The sequence below is a fragment of the Heterocephalus glaber genome, unplaced genomic scaffold (assembly GCF_053883595.1).
Source record: "Heterocephalus glaber isolate CG9 unplaced genomic scaffold, H.glaber_assembly_v1.0 deba00001687, whole genome shotgun sequence".
NCBI classification, from domain to species: Eukaryota; Metazoa; Chordata; class Mammalia; order Rodentia; family Bathyergidae; genus Heterocephalus; species Heterocephalus glaber.
The window spans coordinates 10,055,177-10,070,511 of NW_028258412.1; the positions used below are offsets into that span (position 1 = coordinate 10,055,177).

At 51.0% G+C, this 15,335-nt stretch overlaps 1 protein-coding gene across 9 annotated transcripts in view; it reads right to left on the reverse strand.

The window, feature by feature from the left end:
* Cabin1 (calcineurin binding protein 1) overlaps positions 1-15,335 on the reverse strand; it is a 146,777-nt gene that overhangs the window by 46,154 nt on the left and 85,288 nt on the right. For all 9 annotated transcript variants that reach the window (XM_004843563.3, XM_004843565.3, XM_004843564.3 and 6 more), the window contains 3 exons: positions 14,142-14,324; positions 12,243-12,574; positions 51-164 (listed from right to left, as the gene is read on the reverse strand). In XM_004843563.3, the coding sequence (XP_004843620.2) occupies positions 51-164; positions 12,243-12,574; positions 14,142-14,324 (629 nt within the window). The remainder of the gene's footprint in view (positions 1-50; positions 165-12,242; positions 12,575-14,141; positions 14,325-15,335) is intronic.

Consider the following 15,335-nt stretch of genomic DNA (forward strand, 5'->3'; position numbering starts at 1 on the left):
AAAGCAGTAACAATAAGCAGCCTCAGAAATCAACAAGGCAAAGTACTCACGTTGAAGAAATTGGTCTTGTTCCTCTCGCAGAAGAGCCCCTGTGCCGGCATGTGCTGCAGTTGTTGCCATGGGATACTGCTGCCTAGCAACACATCGCGGGCCCACTGGAGGTTCTGGGGAAAGAAGTAGGTTGGAAGTGAGTGTGTGGGCTGCTCAGGATGCCCAACAGGGAAGGCAGAAGGTCCCCTCCTTCCTGGCTGCACTGGCAAAGCACGATGAGCAGCTCTGTAGACATTGATCCCACCACTCTAGGCGGCTCTGGTCACGGCCTTTTATCACTGTGCTAAACGATGTATTTCCAGAACTGATTTCTTGCCCAGTACAACTGGCTCCGGAGTCTGTGGCCTTAGACTGCCCAAAGTGGGTACAAAAGGACCTCTTGCCTTGACCAATCCTGCAAAGCTGTCATGTGGACCGAGGGTCCACCTGCCATTGAGGGAAACCTCACAAACTTAAAGGACAACCAAAAGGCAACGCTGACTTGTTTACTAGCAATCCCTACTCACAGACACCGGTACAACTGCTCCAGGCTGAGAGGGCTGGCCTCTGGCTACAGTGCTCAGGCCCAAGCTCTCTGGGCAATGGTCCTGGGTAGACCATTAGAGAGGGAGGGTAGACATGGGCCTTGCTTCTGCACCTTTCTCTGGGGTCTTCACTGGCCCAGAAAGCAGTCCTTTTCCACCAGCTGCCTTGCCAGCACTCTTCCCTCTCTGGTCCTCACCAAGGTGGCCAACCAGATTGAATGAGGACCTTGCCCATGAACCTCACTCAGGGCAGTGCTATCCTACAGGAAAAGGGCTAGTTTGAGGCAGAGCTAAGCCTGTAACCTCTTTCCACAGTGCCCACCCTTACCAGACAACCAGTTCTCCTCCCCTCTCAGGCTCCTTATCTTTCACAGCCTGAGCCCAGGCCTTACCACCACACATCCCAGTTACTCCAAACTACGTCTCATTTTTCAGCCTGCAAATCTGTCCCACCTGTTCCCATTCTTCCCACTGCTGGCCACGGTGAAATCACAAATAGTTCCCCCCATTATAGAAGGCAAAGGTGCAAACCCTGACTCCTGGCTTGCTGGTTGTGGGTCCCCAGATGGCCAGTTTGTAACCTCTACTCCTATCTGCACAGATGGCCTGCCCCACAGGCTGCTCCCCAGCACTTTAGCACCCAGCAGCTATGTTGGGGGTGGGGCACATCAGAACGAAGGTCACTTTGGAATGGAGACAGGTGGTCTCAAGTATGCATCTCCTGGGTGCCTGGCAGAAAAAGCTGGCTCTTTCATGGAAGCCTAAAGGAGAAAGCCACCTCCAGGGGAAACCTGATCCAAGGCCAATTGCTACAAGTACAAGGCCTGGCTCTGAGTGGCTGAAGGGTAAGGCCATTTAAAATCAAGGCTGCCCTGGTCAAAGAGGACTGAAGTCAGGTCTGGTCTAACTGGACATGCAGAAGGGTGTTTGAGGGCCGAAGATTTAGCTCAGTGGTTCCGCCGCCTGCCTCACAAGCGCAAGGACCGGAGTTTGATCCCCGGTACCAAAAAAAAAAGGGAGGCGGGTTTGAGACAATGGGTAGCCCAGATATCAGGAGAGTGAATAAGCCACTGGGTGAGCCAGAGTGTACTCCACACATAGGACCCCTCTATGGTTTGTGTGCAGGAAAGCTTGTTTTCTAGTTCAGTCCAGTTTGGGGCCACTACACGGACATACTGGTGGATCCTCAAGTAGGAAAGTGCACCAGGGACTATGGGAGGGCCACTCTTGTTGAGGCTGCAGCTGCTGTAATATGCTAAAGCCATGGTCAGGCATTGTTCCCTCCAGCACACACAGGCCTTTCCAGAGCCTTGGGAACCAGTGCTTCCATCCCTTTCCTTCAAGTGAATGCCTGATGGAGACTCCCTGCCTGCCCCATCTGAGGCCAGACAAAGGCAGTGGAGGGGGATATCAAGGTAACAAGAATCTTCAGATCTTTGAGCCAGAGCTCTAGAGGAGGAACACAGGCCATTAAGACCTACACTCAAGAAGAAGAGTAAAACATTCATTCCCTGCCTTCAACCTCAGAGCTCCAACACCCGGGGAAGAACTGTGATTCCCATTCAAATGCTTCTACAGTGCCCAGGAGCCAGGAGCCAGAGGAATTATCTCCTAGGACACTTCATTCAGGAGCCTCAAGAGGTTGCTTACAAGGCCAATCTGACACTTTACCCTCCATACCTCAGCCTGCCCCAGCCATATTCCCCAGCTCCACCGCAGGCCCACGAAGGGGCGAGGTAGAAGGCAGCCACAGAGAAACCGAGTGCACAGTGAAGATACAGGGTAAGCCCAGGTGGCACTAGATTAAAGGGAATAAACACAAAGTTAATTTAAGCTGGCTCATCAAGGCTGGGCAAAGTCAAGGCTCGGGGATCAGGCCAACAGGACCTAGCAGCACTGGGACGCTCAGGGAGCCCAGGAAAGAGGCTTACAGCACACATCCAAGTCAGCTGTGACCCCCTGGTCTCAGTGCCACTTGGTTCAAAGTCTATCCTGAGGGAGAAGTGAGAGGCTCAGCCCATGTGGTATCCATCCCTGGTATAAGAAGCCATGGGTGATCCCTCACAGAAGAGGACATGGGACAGAAAACCATCACCCGTACTTTTTATACCACAGGTGAGTTCTCCTGACCATATGGAAGATAGGAGCAATGGGGAAGGTCCGAGAGGCTTCCAGAAGGAGGCAATACCTGGGCTATGGTTTGCACAAGGTTTTTGAGGTTAGACTGTTGACTGGGGAAAGAACTCAGGTAGGCAAGGCCATCAGGGCCCAGTTGAGAAGGTGGAGGGGACCAGCTGTAGCCACTGTGAGGCTGCCCTCTCCCTCAGCTGAGACCCATGGCATGAAACTGACCTGTGCTGCACAGGAGGCTAGAGAAAAGTTACCCAGAGCTGGGACCCCAAAGCTGTTTCTGGAGCTCCTTGGGCATTTGTGAGAAGTCTCCAGGTGACCTGAGTTAAGCAGAAGCAGTTTAGGATAGAAGAGATGGAAGAACATGGTTTAAAGAAGCATGTCTAAATTAGTCATCACTTCCTAAGAAAATCAAGAAAAGAAGGCCCTGACAAAGACTTCCCTCTAGCTGGGACACATGAGAAGGCAGTCTTGGAGCCAGGGTAAAGAGCAGGAAACTGCTTTCCTGCCTTGGCATCTCATTGCAGGTCCTGTGGGCCATGGGACATCCTCGTCTGGCTTCTGCTTTCCACTACTCCATAGCTTCTGCAGTGACACCTGCACCAACTGGCCTTTTCCCTCAGGATGGATCAGGGAGGAGAGTGGCAGCAGGACAGGACTGGGGCACTTGTGAAGAGTTAAGAAAGCACTGGCTTGCCAAACCTGACCTGGATTATAAATTAGTCTCCTGCAGTCTTGGCCACTGAGCACTGCTGGAGGGCACATTTCCCCCACTGTCTTCCAGGCCCCAGCTGATCAATGGTTAAGGCACAAAGGGTCCAGACAGCTCACGAGGGCTCTCAGCTAATGCACATCTGAGACCCTGGATGGGAGCTGACAAGGCCCAGGAAACCTGACCTGGGATTTGGTGGGTGCCAGGCTGGTGGGTTGGATGAGGGGGCAAGGGTCCTATATCTTAGAGCCTGTTTCACAGTGTTTCAAGGTCAGACAAGGTGACAATGTTGCCTGGGCAGAGCATAGTGCTATAAATACTCATGATATACAATCATATATATATATATACTGATAAAGAAACTGAGGCTTGGAGAGTTTCAAGAGTTTGCCCAAACTCTCAGAGCCAGAAAGTGGCAGAGTAGAGTTTGCACTCTGGTCCAGGCCAGAGACTCTGAAGCATTGGCTCTTTCCCTGCCCACCACAATGCGGGCAAGCCATGTTGCAAATCTGCCTCACACTGTGAGCTGGCCATGATGAACAGCTGCTACAATCAGACCTTTCTCAGGCCTGTGCAATCTGTTACAGCATCACTGGCCCAACACCACTGGGAATGGGAAGAACCCCAGGGAGTCACTCACCCGGTAATGGCACACATCTTTCTGGACTCTGTGGCCTGTGCACAAGCCCTGCTCTGACAGAAGGCTGAGGGATGATGACAGAAGGCAGCAAGAAAAATCCCAGAAGCATATGGCTACTTTAATGCCCTCCTCCACCTGTCACCTGAACTACTCTCTCCAGGGTAGAAGGCAGAGGAACTTTAAACTACTCCACCTGCAAACCTTTAGGTTGCACCTCCCTCAAAGAGAGGGAAATCTCCATACCTCAATCTCTCTGCCCACACAGCAGTTCATCTCTTCCTTACTCCTCTGATGGGTGGCCCTCCAACCTTAATTGCCTTTCTTTTCACCTTGGGCCCTACAGGTCATTCATCTGGTCCCATCTACCTGACCCCTACATGGCCTCCTATAATACTGTCCCTCCAGCCCAACAGTCACCTTAAACAGCCTCTTCACCGGCTCACCAAAAGGTTGGCTATCTGCCCCCTCTTCTCTGTCAGTCCTAAGAGGGCAAGGACACAGGTTAACTTGTTCACTCGTAGCTACTCAGAGGGTGAGTCCAGTTTGGAGCCCATGGAAGAGACATGAAAGACATTTGTGGCAAGAATGAAAGGAAGACAGGCAGGATTTGTGCTTTCAAAAAATGGGAAGGAAGAAGATACTAGGCTGAGGGAACAGTCTGAGGCACAAAGCAAGAAGGGGCTGGCAGTGAAAAAGGGAGGGAGAGACCGTGCCTTAGGTGTTCAGAAGAAAGAAGCTGGGGGCTTCCCAAGAACAAAGAATCTGAAAGCAAGGACAGTCTTGTGAATGGGGGCAAAAGGGGCAAAAGAGCATGTGTGGGGCTTCCTGGGCTGCACTCAAGGCCAGGGTACCCAGCATCTGGCTTCTCAGGGCTTATCTTGACCCCAATGTCTGCCCACTAACCCAAACACACATTGATCAGCTCAATACAATACACAGGGGCTGATGCCCACAGCTCCTGGGAGCCCCTGAGCCTTCCCCTTTGCACAAGAAGACAAGGCTTGGGACAGAGTAGCCTGCATCCCCAACTGTACCAAGGGCTCTACCTGTAGCAGGGCCTTGGCAATGCCTGCTGATGGCTGGAGATGGGAAAATCGAGTTACTACCCTTGCAGTCACCTGCAGTACCAAGATGTTCAAGGCTGGAAGGCAGACCTAATCCCAGGCATCATCTGCCACTACTGTATGGGTGGCCTGGATGATATGCTCTGCCTGTGCCTCTGCCCTCAGGGGTTCTCTCCCTGACACAACCATTAACAATGGTCCACTCACAACTTAACTACCCCCTCCCTCATAACCTCAAGGCAGAGACAGAGAAAGAGAGACACAGAGAGAGAGAGAGAGAGAGAGAGAGAGACAGACAGACAGACAGACAGATGGACAGACAGACAGAGAGAGACAGACTGACTGACTTGCTCAGAGTCCAGGCTCCACTATGCCTACATGGTGACACCAAGTATAAAACTGTCTGGCAGGGATCTAGGAGTAGAAACATATTCTGAGAGCTTCTGGTCTCTCCAGACAATATTCTGGTCTGCAGAGTGGCCTACTGCCCAGCAAGTGTGGCAACTGCCAGGAGGATGGTTGTGGACCTCAGCTAGGCTCAGCCCTTCACCTGGTCTTACCTCAGGAGGCAGCATCAATGTTGCTCATGGTTTCTAGAAAAACTGGAGGAATCAGGAATGAGTGGAGGTCTTGGCTAGAGCCTGTGGAGCCTGCGGAGCCACCCTTGCCTCTACCTCTCACGGTGAGGGGAACTGCCTGGGGCTCTTGAGGTGCAGGACTCCACAGACTAGGGGAAGAGGAGTGTGTGGCCACCAGATGATGGGGACACTGGTGAGCTGCAAGGAATGTCCACAAAGCTGAGTATATACACCCACTGTAGATTCACCCAGCAACACAGGACACCTCCAGCAACAAGATGAGGGTAAAGGCAGACGGACAAGAATGTCCCCAGTCCCATACTTGCTAGACTTACTTTTGATCCTTCTAATCATAAAAAATTATGGTTAGAATTTCCATGTTTTGGAAAAGGCAAAACATAAGGAAATGATGGAATGAGGTATAATGCTATGTGGCCATTAAAAGTTATGTGGTTAGTTTAGGAGTGTATGGGAAGCAAAAAGAGCAGAACCAAAAGTATGTGTATACATATCTGTGTGTGTGTGTGTGTGCGCGTGCGTGCGTGCGTGCGTGTGTGTGTGTGTGTGTGTGTGTGTAGACAGAAATCAGACTGAAAGGAAATGATCCCATCATTCCTGGGAGTTGCCTGAGGGGCAAGAAGCATTTACTTCCTGAGTTCCTATGCTGTGGGGCTGCCAAGCACTGACCACCAAAGGCCATAGTTCTAACAGGCCACTGGCCTCTGGGACACGCTGTGGCTGACTCAGGAAATTGCACTACTCTTCCCTCATGCATTCCTACCTGGGCTCCTATACTCTGTCTAGGCCTCCATAAACTGCCCTGGTCCTGCCAGGTCTCTGACTGGCAACGCCCTACTCCCTACCTACACAGCAGCCCAAATGTCTTTCATACACTGGCCACACAATACCATTTTCTCCCTACAACCTCGCAAAGGTTTTAATCTCAGAATAATGTCTCCACAACTCTTGCTTCATAACCAGGCTTTAGTGAGCCTCTGACCAACCCCCTACTCCTCCCTCCATGACCATCATTTCCCACGGGGCTGATTCTTAGCTCAAGGCAGGTGGGCTGGCTGTGCGGGCCACCTGGAAGCCTCTCCTGTTCAATATCCTCCACCACTTGATTCAGTCTTTGCTTAGAGAGAATTTCACCAACCTCTCTGTCTGTCTAAATAGCCAACCTCCACCCCTGCATCTTGTTATTCTTTCTTCCCAGACTCATTACTAGCTATTAGTAAAGGTGTTTTCCTCTCCACCCTCCACTGTGTGCACACTCAAGGGCTTCGTTGTGTACAATGCTGTATCCTCAGCATCTCAAAAAGCATCTCCCATGTGACCTCTATAGACAGAGGCTGAATGAACCTGCAAAAAGGCATAGAAAGCATGCTAAAACACAATTCTGCCATGTTACGGGTTGTGGGGCACTGAGGTACAATTTATTCTATTTTTTCAACCTTAAATAGTCTTATTTGCTCCAGGCATGAAGGTGCATGCCTGTATTCCCAGCTACTTGGGAGACTGGGGCAAGAAGATCACAAGTTCACATCCAACTTGGGCAACTTAGTGAGACCCTGTCTCAAAAGAAAAGAAAAAGACCTGGGGATGTAGCTCGGCACACTCTAGGTTTAATCCCCAGTAGCACTGAAAACAAAGAAAGAAAGCCAGTCTTACTTGTAAGGGGTACTACTGGCAGAGTACTCAACCCTGTTCAAACTGCTAGAATCTGTGTCCCTTTGTGGAGATGCCTGGGAAAGCAGCCCTCGTGTGGGATCCTGTCTCACCTTCTGTGGTCCCCAAAGGCCCAGCAGAATCTTCCAGCCAGGTGGCAAGAAAGACTTTAAATGCACAATCAAGACTTCCAGGTTGAATAAAATAGGACTTATTTTGCCAACTATACAAAGTGAAGCTTGCCGAGAACCTGCTGGTAGGGTTGCAGTAGACCAGGCCACCAGTGTAGAACACTGGGCATAGCATCATTTTGTTGTGTGGGCACAGAAAGGGAACACGGCTTGAAGGAAGGTGGGAATGTGCTGCTCTGTGGCTGGCACACCCTCATGAGTCTTGGTCCCATTGTTTTGTTCTGTGAAAGCTCAGACAGTGTGGAAGCCAAGGCTCACCATCTCTACCTGGAAGCAAGATCTCACAGCCTCTGCATCACAACCTGGATGATCACCTCTCAACACCCACTCCAGTCTAACGTGCAGGCCTCTCCCTGGAGGCCCTCTCATTTACCCTGCACAATAGCCCTGTGGCTGCCACAGGCCCCCATGTGAGCTAGGGGCAGAGAGAGGTAAAGTGCAATACCTCACAGAGATGGGCAAAGGGAAGAGTTTCAGAGCCAGCTGGCCAGCTGGGTTTTCCAGCAGGGACTCCTAGGCTCACAGCAGAGCACAAGGTGACTCACTGACAAAGGGCAATGGCTTTCCTGGAGATCTCACAGCAGAAAACACACAGCACTGTGGGCTTCATAGTGGGAGTCAGTCTACAACCAAACCTGGAAACTGGGCTCACCCCACAGAGGCCCTGGGCCAAAGAATGATATCTAAATAAGCTAAGGGCAGCCAGGCTGCCCCCTTAACTCACAACTCACATGAGTAGAATCATACATTATTTGTCTTTTTTGTAACTGGCTTATTTCACTTAGCATAGCATCCTCCATGTTCGTCCATGTAATTGCCTATGACAGTATTTTCCTCCTTTTAAAGCCTGAAGAGTATTCCATTGTTTTGGTTACTGTAGATTTGTAGTACATTTTGAAATTGAAAAGTGTGAGTTTCTAAGTTTGTTCTTTTTCATGGTGGTTTGGCTCCAGGGCCCATCTTACCAGCTCCTCTGCCCTGGACCCCTTGCAATGGTTACAGCAGAAGGGGCTTGGTTCACAATGGAGCAGAAGGTACAGGATAGCAAGGCAGGGGTGGCCACATCTTGCCCTTCTTCCAGATGCCCATTAATGCAGGCCTGAGTCCTTATGACAAAAGGTGTCCTGAAGCCATATGCCCTCATCTCTTAGGGTGCATAAGAGGGTTCAGGGAGCCAGGTTTTTGAGTATGGACTGGCAGACCAGGATCAAAATCTTGGCGAAGACTGTGATCCTGGAGATGTAAGTAAAACAGATGCCAGAATTTAGCACCCTTGAGGCTGTTGACATAAGTGGTCTTCCCCATCTACATGTGGGGAGTGTTCTGGAGTCCTGTGGTCAGGCACCCTTGCACCCAGTGTACCCTAGCAGGATGCCTACCTACCAGGGAGGGGGTAGGCAACCTGTATGCCTCAAAACCAATCTTTGGTGAGAGGGCAGCCTCAAACAGGTTTCAGGATGCCTCAGGGGCAGACAGCCCTTTGCAATTCTGACTAAGCAAGGAATCCTCAGAGGAGCAGGAAGACACAGAGATACTGAGACTGAAGAAATGGCCCAACTACAGGAGAAGGGCTGTTGACTGCTAGGAACCATGTGGGAATCCTACCCATCACTCTGTTATCACAAAAATCCCACATGCGTTATTATCCTCATTCTCATTTAACAAAAGAGCCTCAATCTCTAAAAAGCTCCCATCACAGAGCTGGGATCTGACCCAGGCATGACCAGCCTCAGAACCCATGTTTTCTCCCCCTTCTCAAAAATCCTTGCTGCCAACAGTGAAAGAAGCGACATCATATGTCCCGAAGACAATTTCTTTTCAAGGCCTGAGCAGGCTCTGAAATGAGCTGAGCCTCACCTGGGGACACTTGTGAAAGTCTAGGAGAGATCAGGAGTCAACCATTCAGCCCTGGGTAGGCTCTGTCTGTTGGGTCCCTTTTAAGATGAAGATTTCTGACACTACAGTTGGCCACTGAGCCATAAGACAGCAAAGGGAAAATGCCACTGCCAAGCACACAGGCAGTATTTATGCAGAAATATGCTGTTATCAAATATGCACAGTGGGAAGTGTTTGTTACCAAACAGCTGCATTAGGAAAGTGGCCACTGCTTACCAGTTAATGGTTCTGAATTAGTCAGCAACAGAGTAAGTTGTGTCCTCAACTCTGTGGACAAGCTGCTGCCAGCAGAGCTGTCAGCAGAGTTGCCACCAAGACCCCGCCTCTAGAACAGAGCCATGCCCTTCATTCAGGCTCTCAGTGGAGTGAGGTGCCAATGACCTGCCATTCAGGTTGGTGGTAGCAACTAGCATTCAGCAAAGTCTCTGGATGAAGATGAGAAAGGAGCCAGTGAAAAAGTAGTTAGGGTAGCTGCAGGAAGGGGATTTCTGCCACATAAGGGGTCTCACGTAAAGTCAAGGCCAGCATTCCATTTCCAAAAACTAAGGAACCCAACCTAGGAACACAGCTAACAGAAAAGCCAGCAGAGACTGAGTGTGACAGCTATGGGGGTTGCCCAGGGATGGAGATATCAATGGTGCAGACAATTTCAAGAAGACTCCATTCCCACCAAAGGGGATGGGCTGGCATCTACCCATCCCAGGCACCAACACGACCAAAATGACCCAGTAGATGTTCGTAAAAAGAGCAAAATGGCAAACACACTTAGGGTAGATACACTTGACAATGTGAGGGCAATACAGCAACTGGGCTCTGGGTGAGATTACCGTGGCTCATGCCTAGCTCTGCCACTCAGCCATGTCACCCCAAGCCCAGATTTCCAGTTGTAAAGTAGAGAGGACATGTCCCTCACCTCCAGGTCCTGAAGTGGCTGGTGCCTTGGAAGCAGATAATCCGCAGTGCATGTACACAAGAGCCAAAGGAAAATTTAAAAATGATACAGTTTTTGTTTTAGGGGGTAAGAATTATGGTCATTCCCCGTTCCAATTTTCTCTCATTTGGACACAAATACTGTTTTCTATTTTTAAAAATCTCATCAAATAAGAGGGACAAGCTGTACAGCAGGCTGTGCCTGGCTCTGTGCTGAGTGCTCTATGTGCATTGGCTCCCTCAGATTGAAAACAAAGCACTTTAGTGGAAAGTGGAGTCTGGGTGGTCAGGGCTTCATGGGACCTGCACACAGCTCAATTCTCCTACTGACCACCAGAGTGGACCAAAGCTGGTGAGGGCTGCACAGCTACATGGGGAAGGTGAGGGAGAACTTTATGGCTGCTAGTGTTCCTCCCACCAAGACTGGAGATAAGTCTACTGTTTCCATAAGAGGGAAGGGGGGAAACTCTCAAAGAAGTGGTAGGGTAGGAAGAAGGGGGGAGCTGTAGGAGACACTGCCTCTCTGGCCCGCAAAGTGCTTCAGCAGCAAGGACATATGCTGATTGGGGTTTATTAAAACCCAAGTTCCCCTGGAGGCAGAAGGTCTAGGGCACAAAGGTAAGGTCAAATGCCAATTACAGGCTAGGCAGTGGGCAGGCTATGTTCCTGTGTGCAGCAGCAGCACTGAAAGGCAGCTGAGAAGGCCAAAACCTGCTGTCGTCTGCCAGCACACACCCCCCAGACCAAACCACCAAGGATTATAATATCTCCCTCCCCAGACCCACTGAGGCCAAATCCCCCTGCTGTGCTGTAGGGAAACTGGCCAAGCCACATGAATGTGTCAGTCACTGCAGGGACAAAGCACATAGTTTCTTGGACCCTAGTGCCTAGTTCCCCAAACAGAATTCTGTGAAGTAACAAATGCCAAGACAAGGTCCATCTCTCTGGTCAACTGCCCTTAATGGTTCAAATACCCCACAGAAAAGGTGGCAGGGGTTGAATATGGGGAATAGCAGGAAGCTGTGCGGAGAGACTGACTGAGTTAAGTGACTCAGACAAAGGTAAGTGTCAGAGAAACCTCACAGGCACCCTGTTCCCCTTCCCACCCCACTCCTCACCCACAAAGCCATTTTTCCAGGCGCTAGACCTGGACACACGCTCTCCCTTTTCCCCAGCTTGCTGTTGTCCCCCACTTACACTACAGGTCTTGGCACAGAAGGTATCGTAATGAAGCCACAGCACCCACCCCCCACCGTGCACCTCACTATTTTCTCTGTAGCATTGGTCACAATCAGACTTGCTTTGCTTGCTTGCATGGTTTTAGCCCCATCCGCCACCACCCTTGGAGTGTAGCTCACTCCATGAGAGCAGGCACCACAGCCAGACCTGCACAGTCTCCCCATAACTCCTCCTGGGTGAGTGAGGAGAGGCTGAAGAAAAGGAAAGTCACCGCAGTCCCTCCACAAATGCTAAACGCCAGCACAAGAGATCTGGTTGAGAAGCCCTTGGGAGTGTTTAGGCCTGGGGCACAGCTGTTGCTTTCCAAAAAGAGTTAGAGCAGGCTGTCGGCACCCAACCCCCATGAAGCAGAGGCAGTGGAGATGGTTCTGGCAGCTGCACCAGGGAGTTGAGCGGAGGGACAGGATGGCATCAAAGGGGCCTCTGCAAGACACAGCTGAAGGGCTGAGGCCTGAGACAAGCTGACTCACTCTGGACTGGCCCTGTCTCCACAGCTCTCCTTTCCCATCCTTCCCATGCAAACTATACAAGCCCGATCACAAAGTTCTGATCTGTCTTGGTTCTGCCCACCAACCTTTAAGGACACCAGCCTACCCTCCCTTTCCCAGACCCCACTCACCCGGTGGGTCTTGCTGTAGGTGTACAGAAAGGCCAGTCGGTAGAGACTCTTGTAGTGCTGAGGAAAGCGGCTCAGGCACAGATGAAAGGAAGCAATGCACTGTTCTGTAAGGAACTGGCGCTGTTCCTCGGCACCGGCTGGCAGCCCCTGAGGGAAGGCCACTGGCTCCCCGGGAGGGTCACCCTTCTTTTTCCCATCCCACAAAGCAGGTGCAGACACCAGGGGCTTGACAGGGATGCAAACCGAGGCTGGGGGCTCTGCAGCAGGCTTCTGGATGCTTTGCTCTGTAGCCTGGAAGCCTTCTGTGCTCTCCAAGGATTCCTCAGTTTTTCCTGCAGTTGAAAAGAAAGAAAAGAGTCACCCAGATTTCAGGCCTTGGCAGTGCAGCCACCTATCACCAGTGATGGAGGCACCTCAGTGAGGCACTTAGCACAGCTGGGTCGGTGTCTGTGCTGGATGGGCTCTGGGCCTACCAGTGGAAGGTACAGGGTCCAGAGCTGGCTCTGCCACAACTGGCTGAGGCCTGTGGCCATCTGGCCTCTTGCTCTGAAAAATAGGAGTTCCAGATTGTCTCTCAGTAGAGGGACCCAAAGGTTAGAAAAAGTAGGAGTTACAATCTGCCTCTGGCTCTTCCCTACTGAATGGCAGCACAGATCGTCCCATCTCCAGGGCCAATGCTGTCTGGGGAAGCCCAAAGATGGCAAGTGTTGTCACCACCATCACCAAACAAAACAGCCAAGAAAGGCTCCCTGCTCCATTTCTCAGTGCATCAGGCCACAGCCTGTCCAACATTCTTCTCCGGGGCTGCTGTGCGTGAGCCAAGAGCTTACACAGAGACCCCACTTGATGGGAGCCCAGAAGCTGAATACCCTGCCCTGCTCCATCAGGGACCAGAGGAGTCAGACAACACAGGAGAGCCCAGGCTGAGCCCCAGGATGTTGACAATGGCTAGGTAGTCTCAGGCTAGTTCCTAAAGTGTAAGCACCTTGGATGCAAATAGAGGAGGCTGTCCAGTCCAGGGAGGAAGGATAGAAGAAAGGGAGGGGAGTTATGGGGAGGATCAGGGCAGTGGCAAGGTGGCCTTTGGCCTGTGGCTCTTGCACACGCTGCACATCCTGCCTGGAAGGGGCAGAGAGGGAGCCAACAGTGTTCATTCTGAAGGCAGTCTGCATTATGGGTTGCGCTCCCGGCAACCCTGTCTGTTAAAGTAGGAGAAGCCTGGAGGGGGGCTGGGACCTGGTGGGACAAGGCCCAGGGGGCAAGGACTAAGACCCAAGTATCCCCCAAACCATGTGCAAGTATAACCAGGCAGATATCTGATGTATGGAACGCCTGACCATCATCACTCTTCTTGTTGCGGTAAGAATCTGAGCACTCTCAGAGCCCTTCTCAGCCACCTGCTATCCCAGCTCCCTAGAGGCTACTTGGAGTGTATCCTGGGCTTCAATCAAGGCCTTCTGCTCAAAAAGAGAAATTTTTTTCATAGAGGTCCGATTTGATTCAGACTAAAAAGAAAACACATTTGTGACATTTAGAATCCAGAGACTTTAAAAAATAACCATTTACCAAGAAGAAAAGCCCAGATTGGGCTGTGGGGGTCCTAACAACGAGAAGTGTTACTGAGCACACATAGGGTATAAGACTCTGTGCCAGCCCCCTCAGAAACTGCCTCATAAAATCCTTACAACACTGGGCGTGGGTCCTGGGATCACTCCCATCCTATAGGGAGAACAATGGAGATTCCCTCAGAGAGGGAAGTAACTTGCTCAACTGAGAGGTTTAGGACAGTAGGCAGAGGCACAAAGACAGAAGCCAGGCCAGGCCTAGTGCCCCGTGGAGCCTGCAGTCTTCAGCTCTGCCCAGAATGCTACCAGGTATCACTGAGGTAGGTCTTCATACCTCTCTCCTCTGTGGGCCCTTGGAGGTCTTTATTGGTTGGTCCTGCTTGGGCACTGAGCACAGGCACCCGCTTCTCTGCATAAGGCTTCCGGGAGCCCTCCAGCAAGCTGGTGGGCTCATTAAAGAAGTCCTGTGTTGAGCTGGAGTCTGAGAGTGCCACAGCTGTGCTGTCCTGGCTTCGATCTGAGGGGAGAAGGTAGGGAGAGAGGGTAGGAACATGAACCCACACTACCTCCAACATGGAGGGGCCTCCCCTGCAAAGGAGATGGCCTGAATACAGTCACTGACCCCACCGAGCCCAACCCATCTGGGAAGGCCCAGAGCCACTTTCCAAAGGTACCAACCTCTTTGGGCTCCTTCCTCAAGTTTCCTCAAACAGTGGTGTCCTGGTAAATGTTCAATAATAGGCTTTCAGGTGAAAAAAAAAGTCCTGACTTGTAGCATTTACTGACTTCTGTGGTGCAAATACTCATACCATGGCTGATTTCAAGCTACCAGTACAATGTTGGTGAATGTGGAGTTGAGAAGAGATGCATAGTAACCTCTATTATGTAGTGTTTCTACCATATAGATATAATAGAATTAACTGAAATTTGGCAAACATGTTTAACCTGTTGTCAAAAGCCAGGTGTGGTCTATAATGAAAGTCTCCAAACCTAGGAGTCAGTTTATATTCATTCCCTGGCTGGCTGTGGGCCTCAGGGTGTTTAGGAAAAAAGACTAGAGGCAGGGCAAGGAGAAGGCCTGAAGCTCTCCTGGGACTGTAGGCCTGGAGGGCAGAGCAGACGCTGCTGGGGAAAGGTCTGAACCAGTACCTCTTTCCTAAAGGACAAAATGCTCTGGGAATGGGGGAGAGGGGTGAAACCTTTTACCTCCAGGGTAGAAGAGAAGGGAAAAAGAAAATCCTTCACCCTGAGGAAGGGCAGGAAACCTCCCACTAAGGGAACAACGGGATCACTGAGAATGCCCCACTTCTGAGATGTAGGGACACAGAGCCTGCCTAAGTCTAAATCTGGACCAAAACAACGAAAAGCCACCCTAGGCCCTACCCCAGGCTAGCAAGCACCAAGCACCAAGCAAAGCAACCTACTACAGAGAGAGAACAAGAGCAGGGAGGCTCCCTGAGAGACAGCTAAGGCAGAAAGTAGAACTGGAACATTAAGAAAAACTTTACAGCAAACTGGACCCCACTCT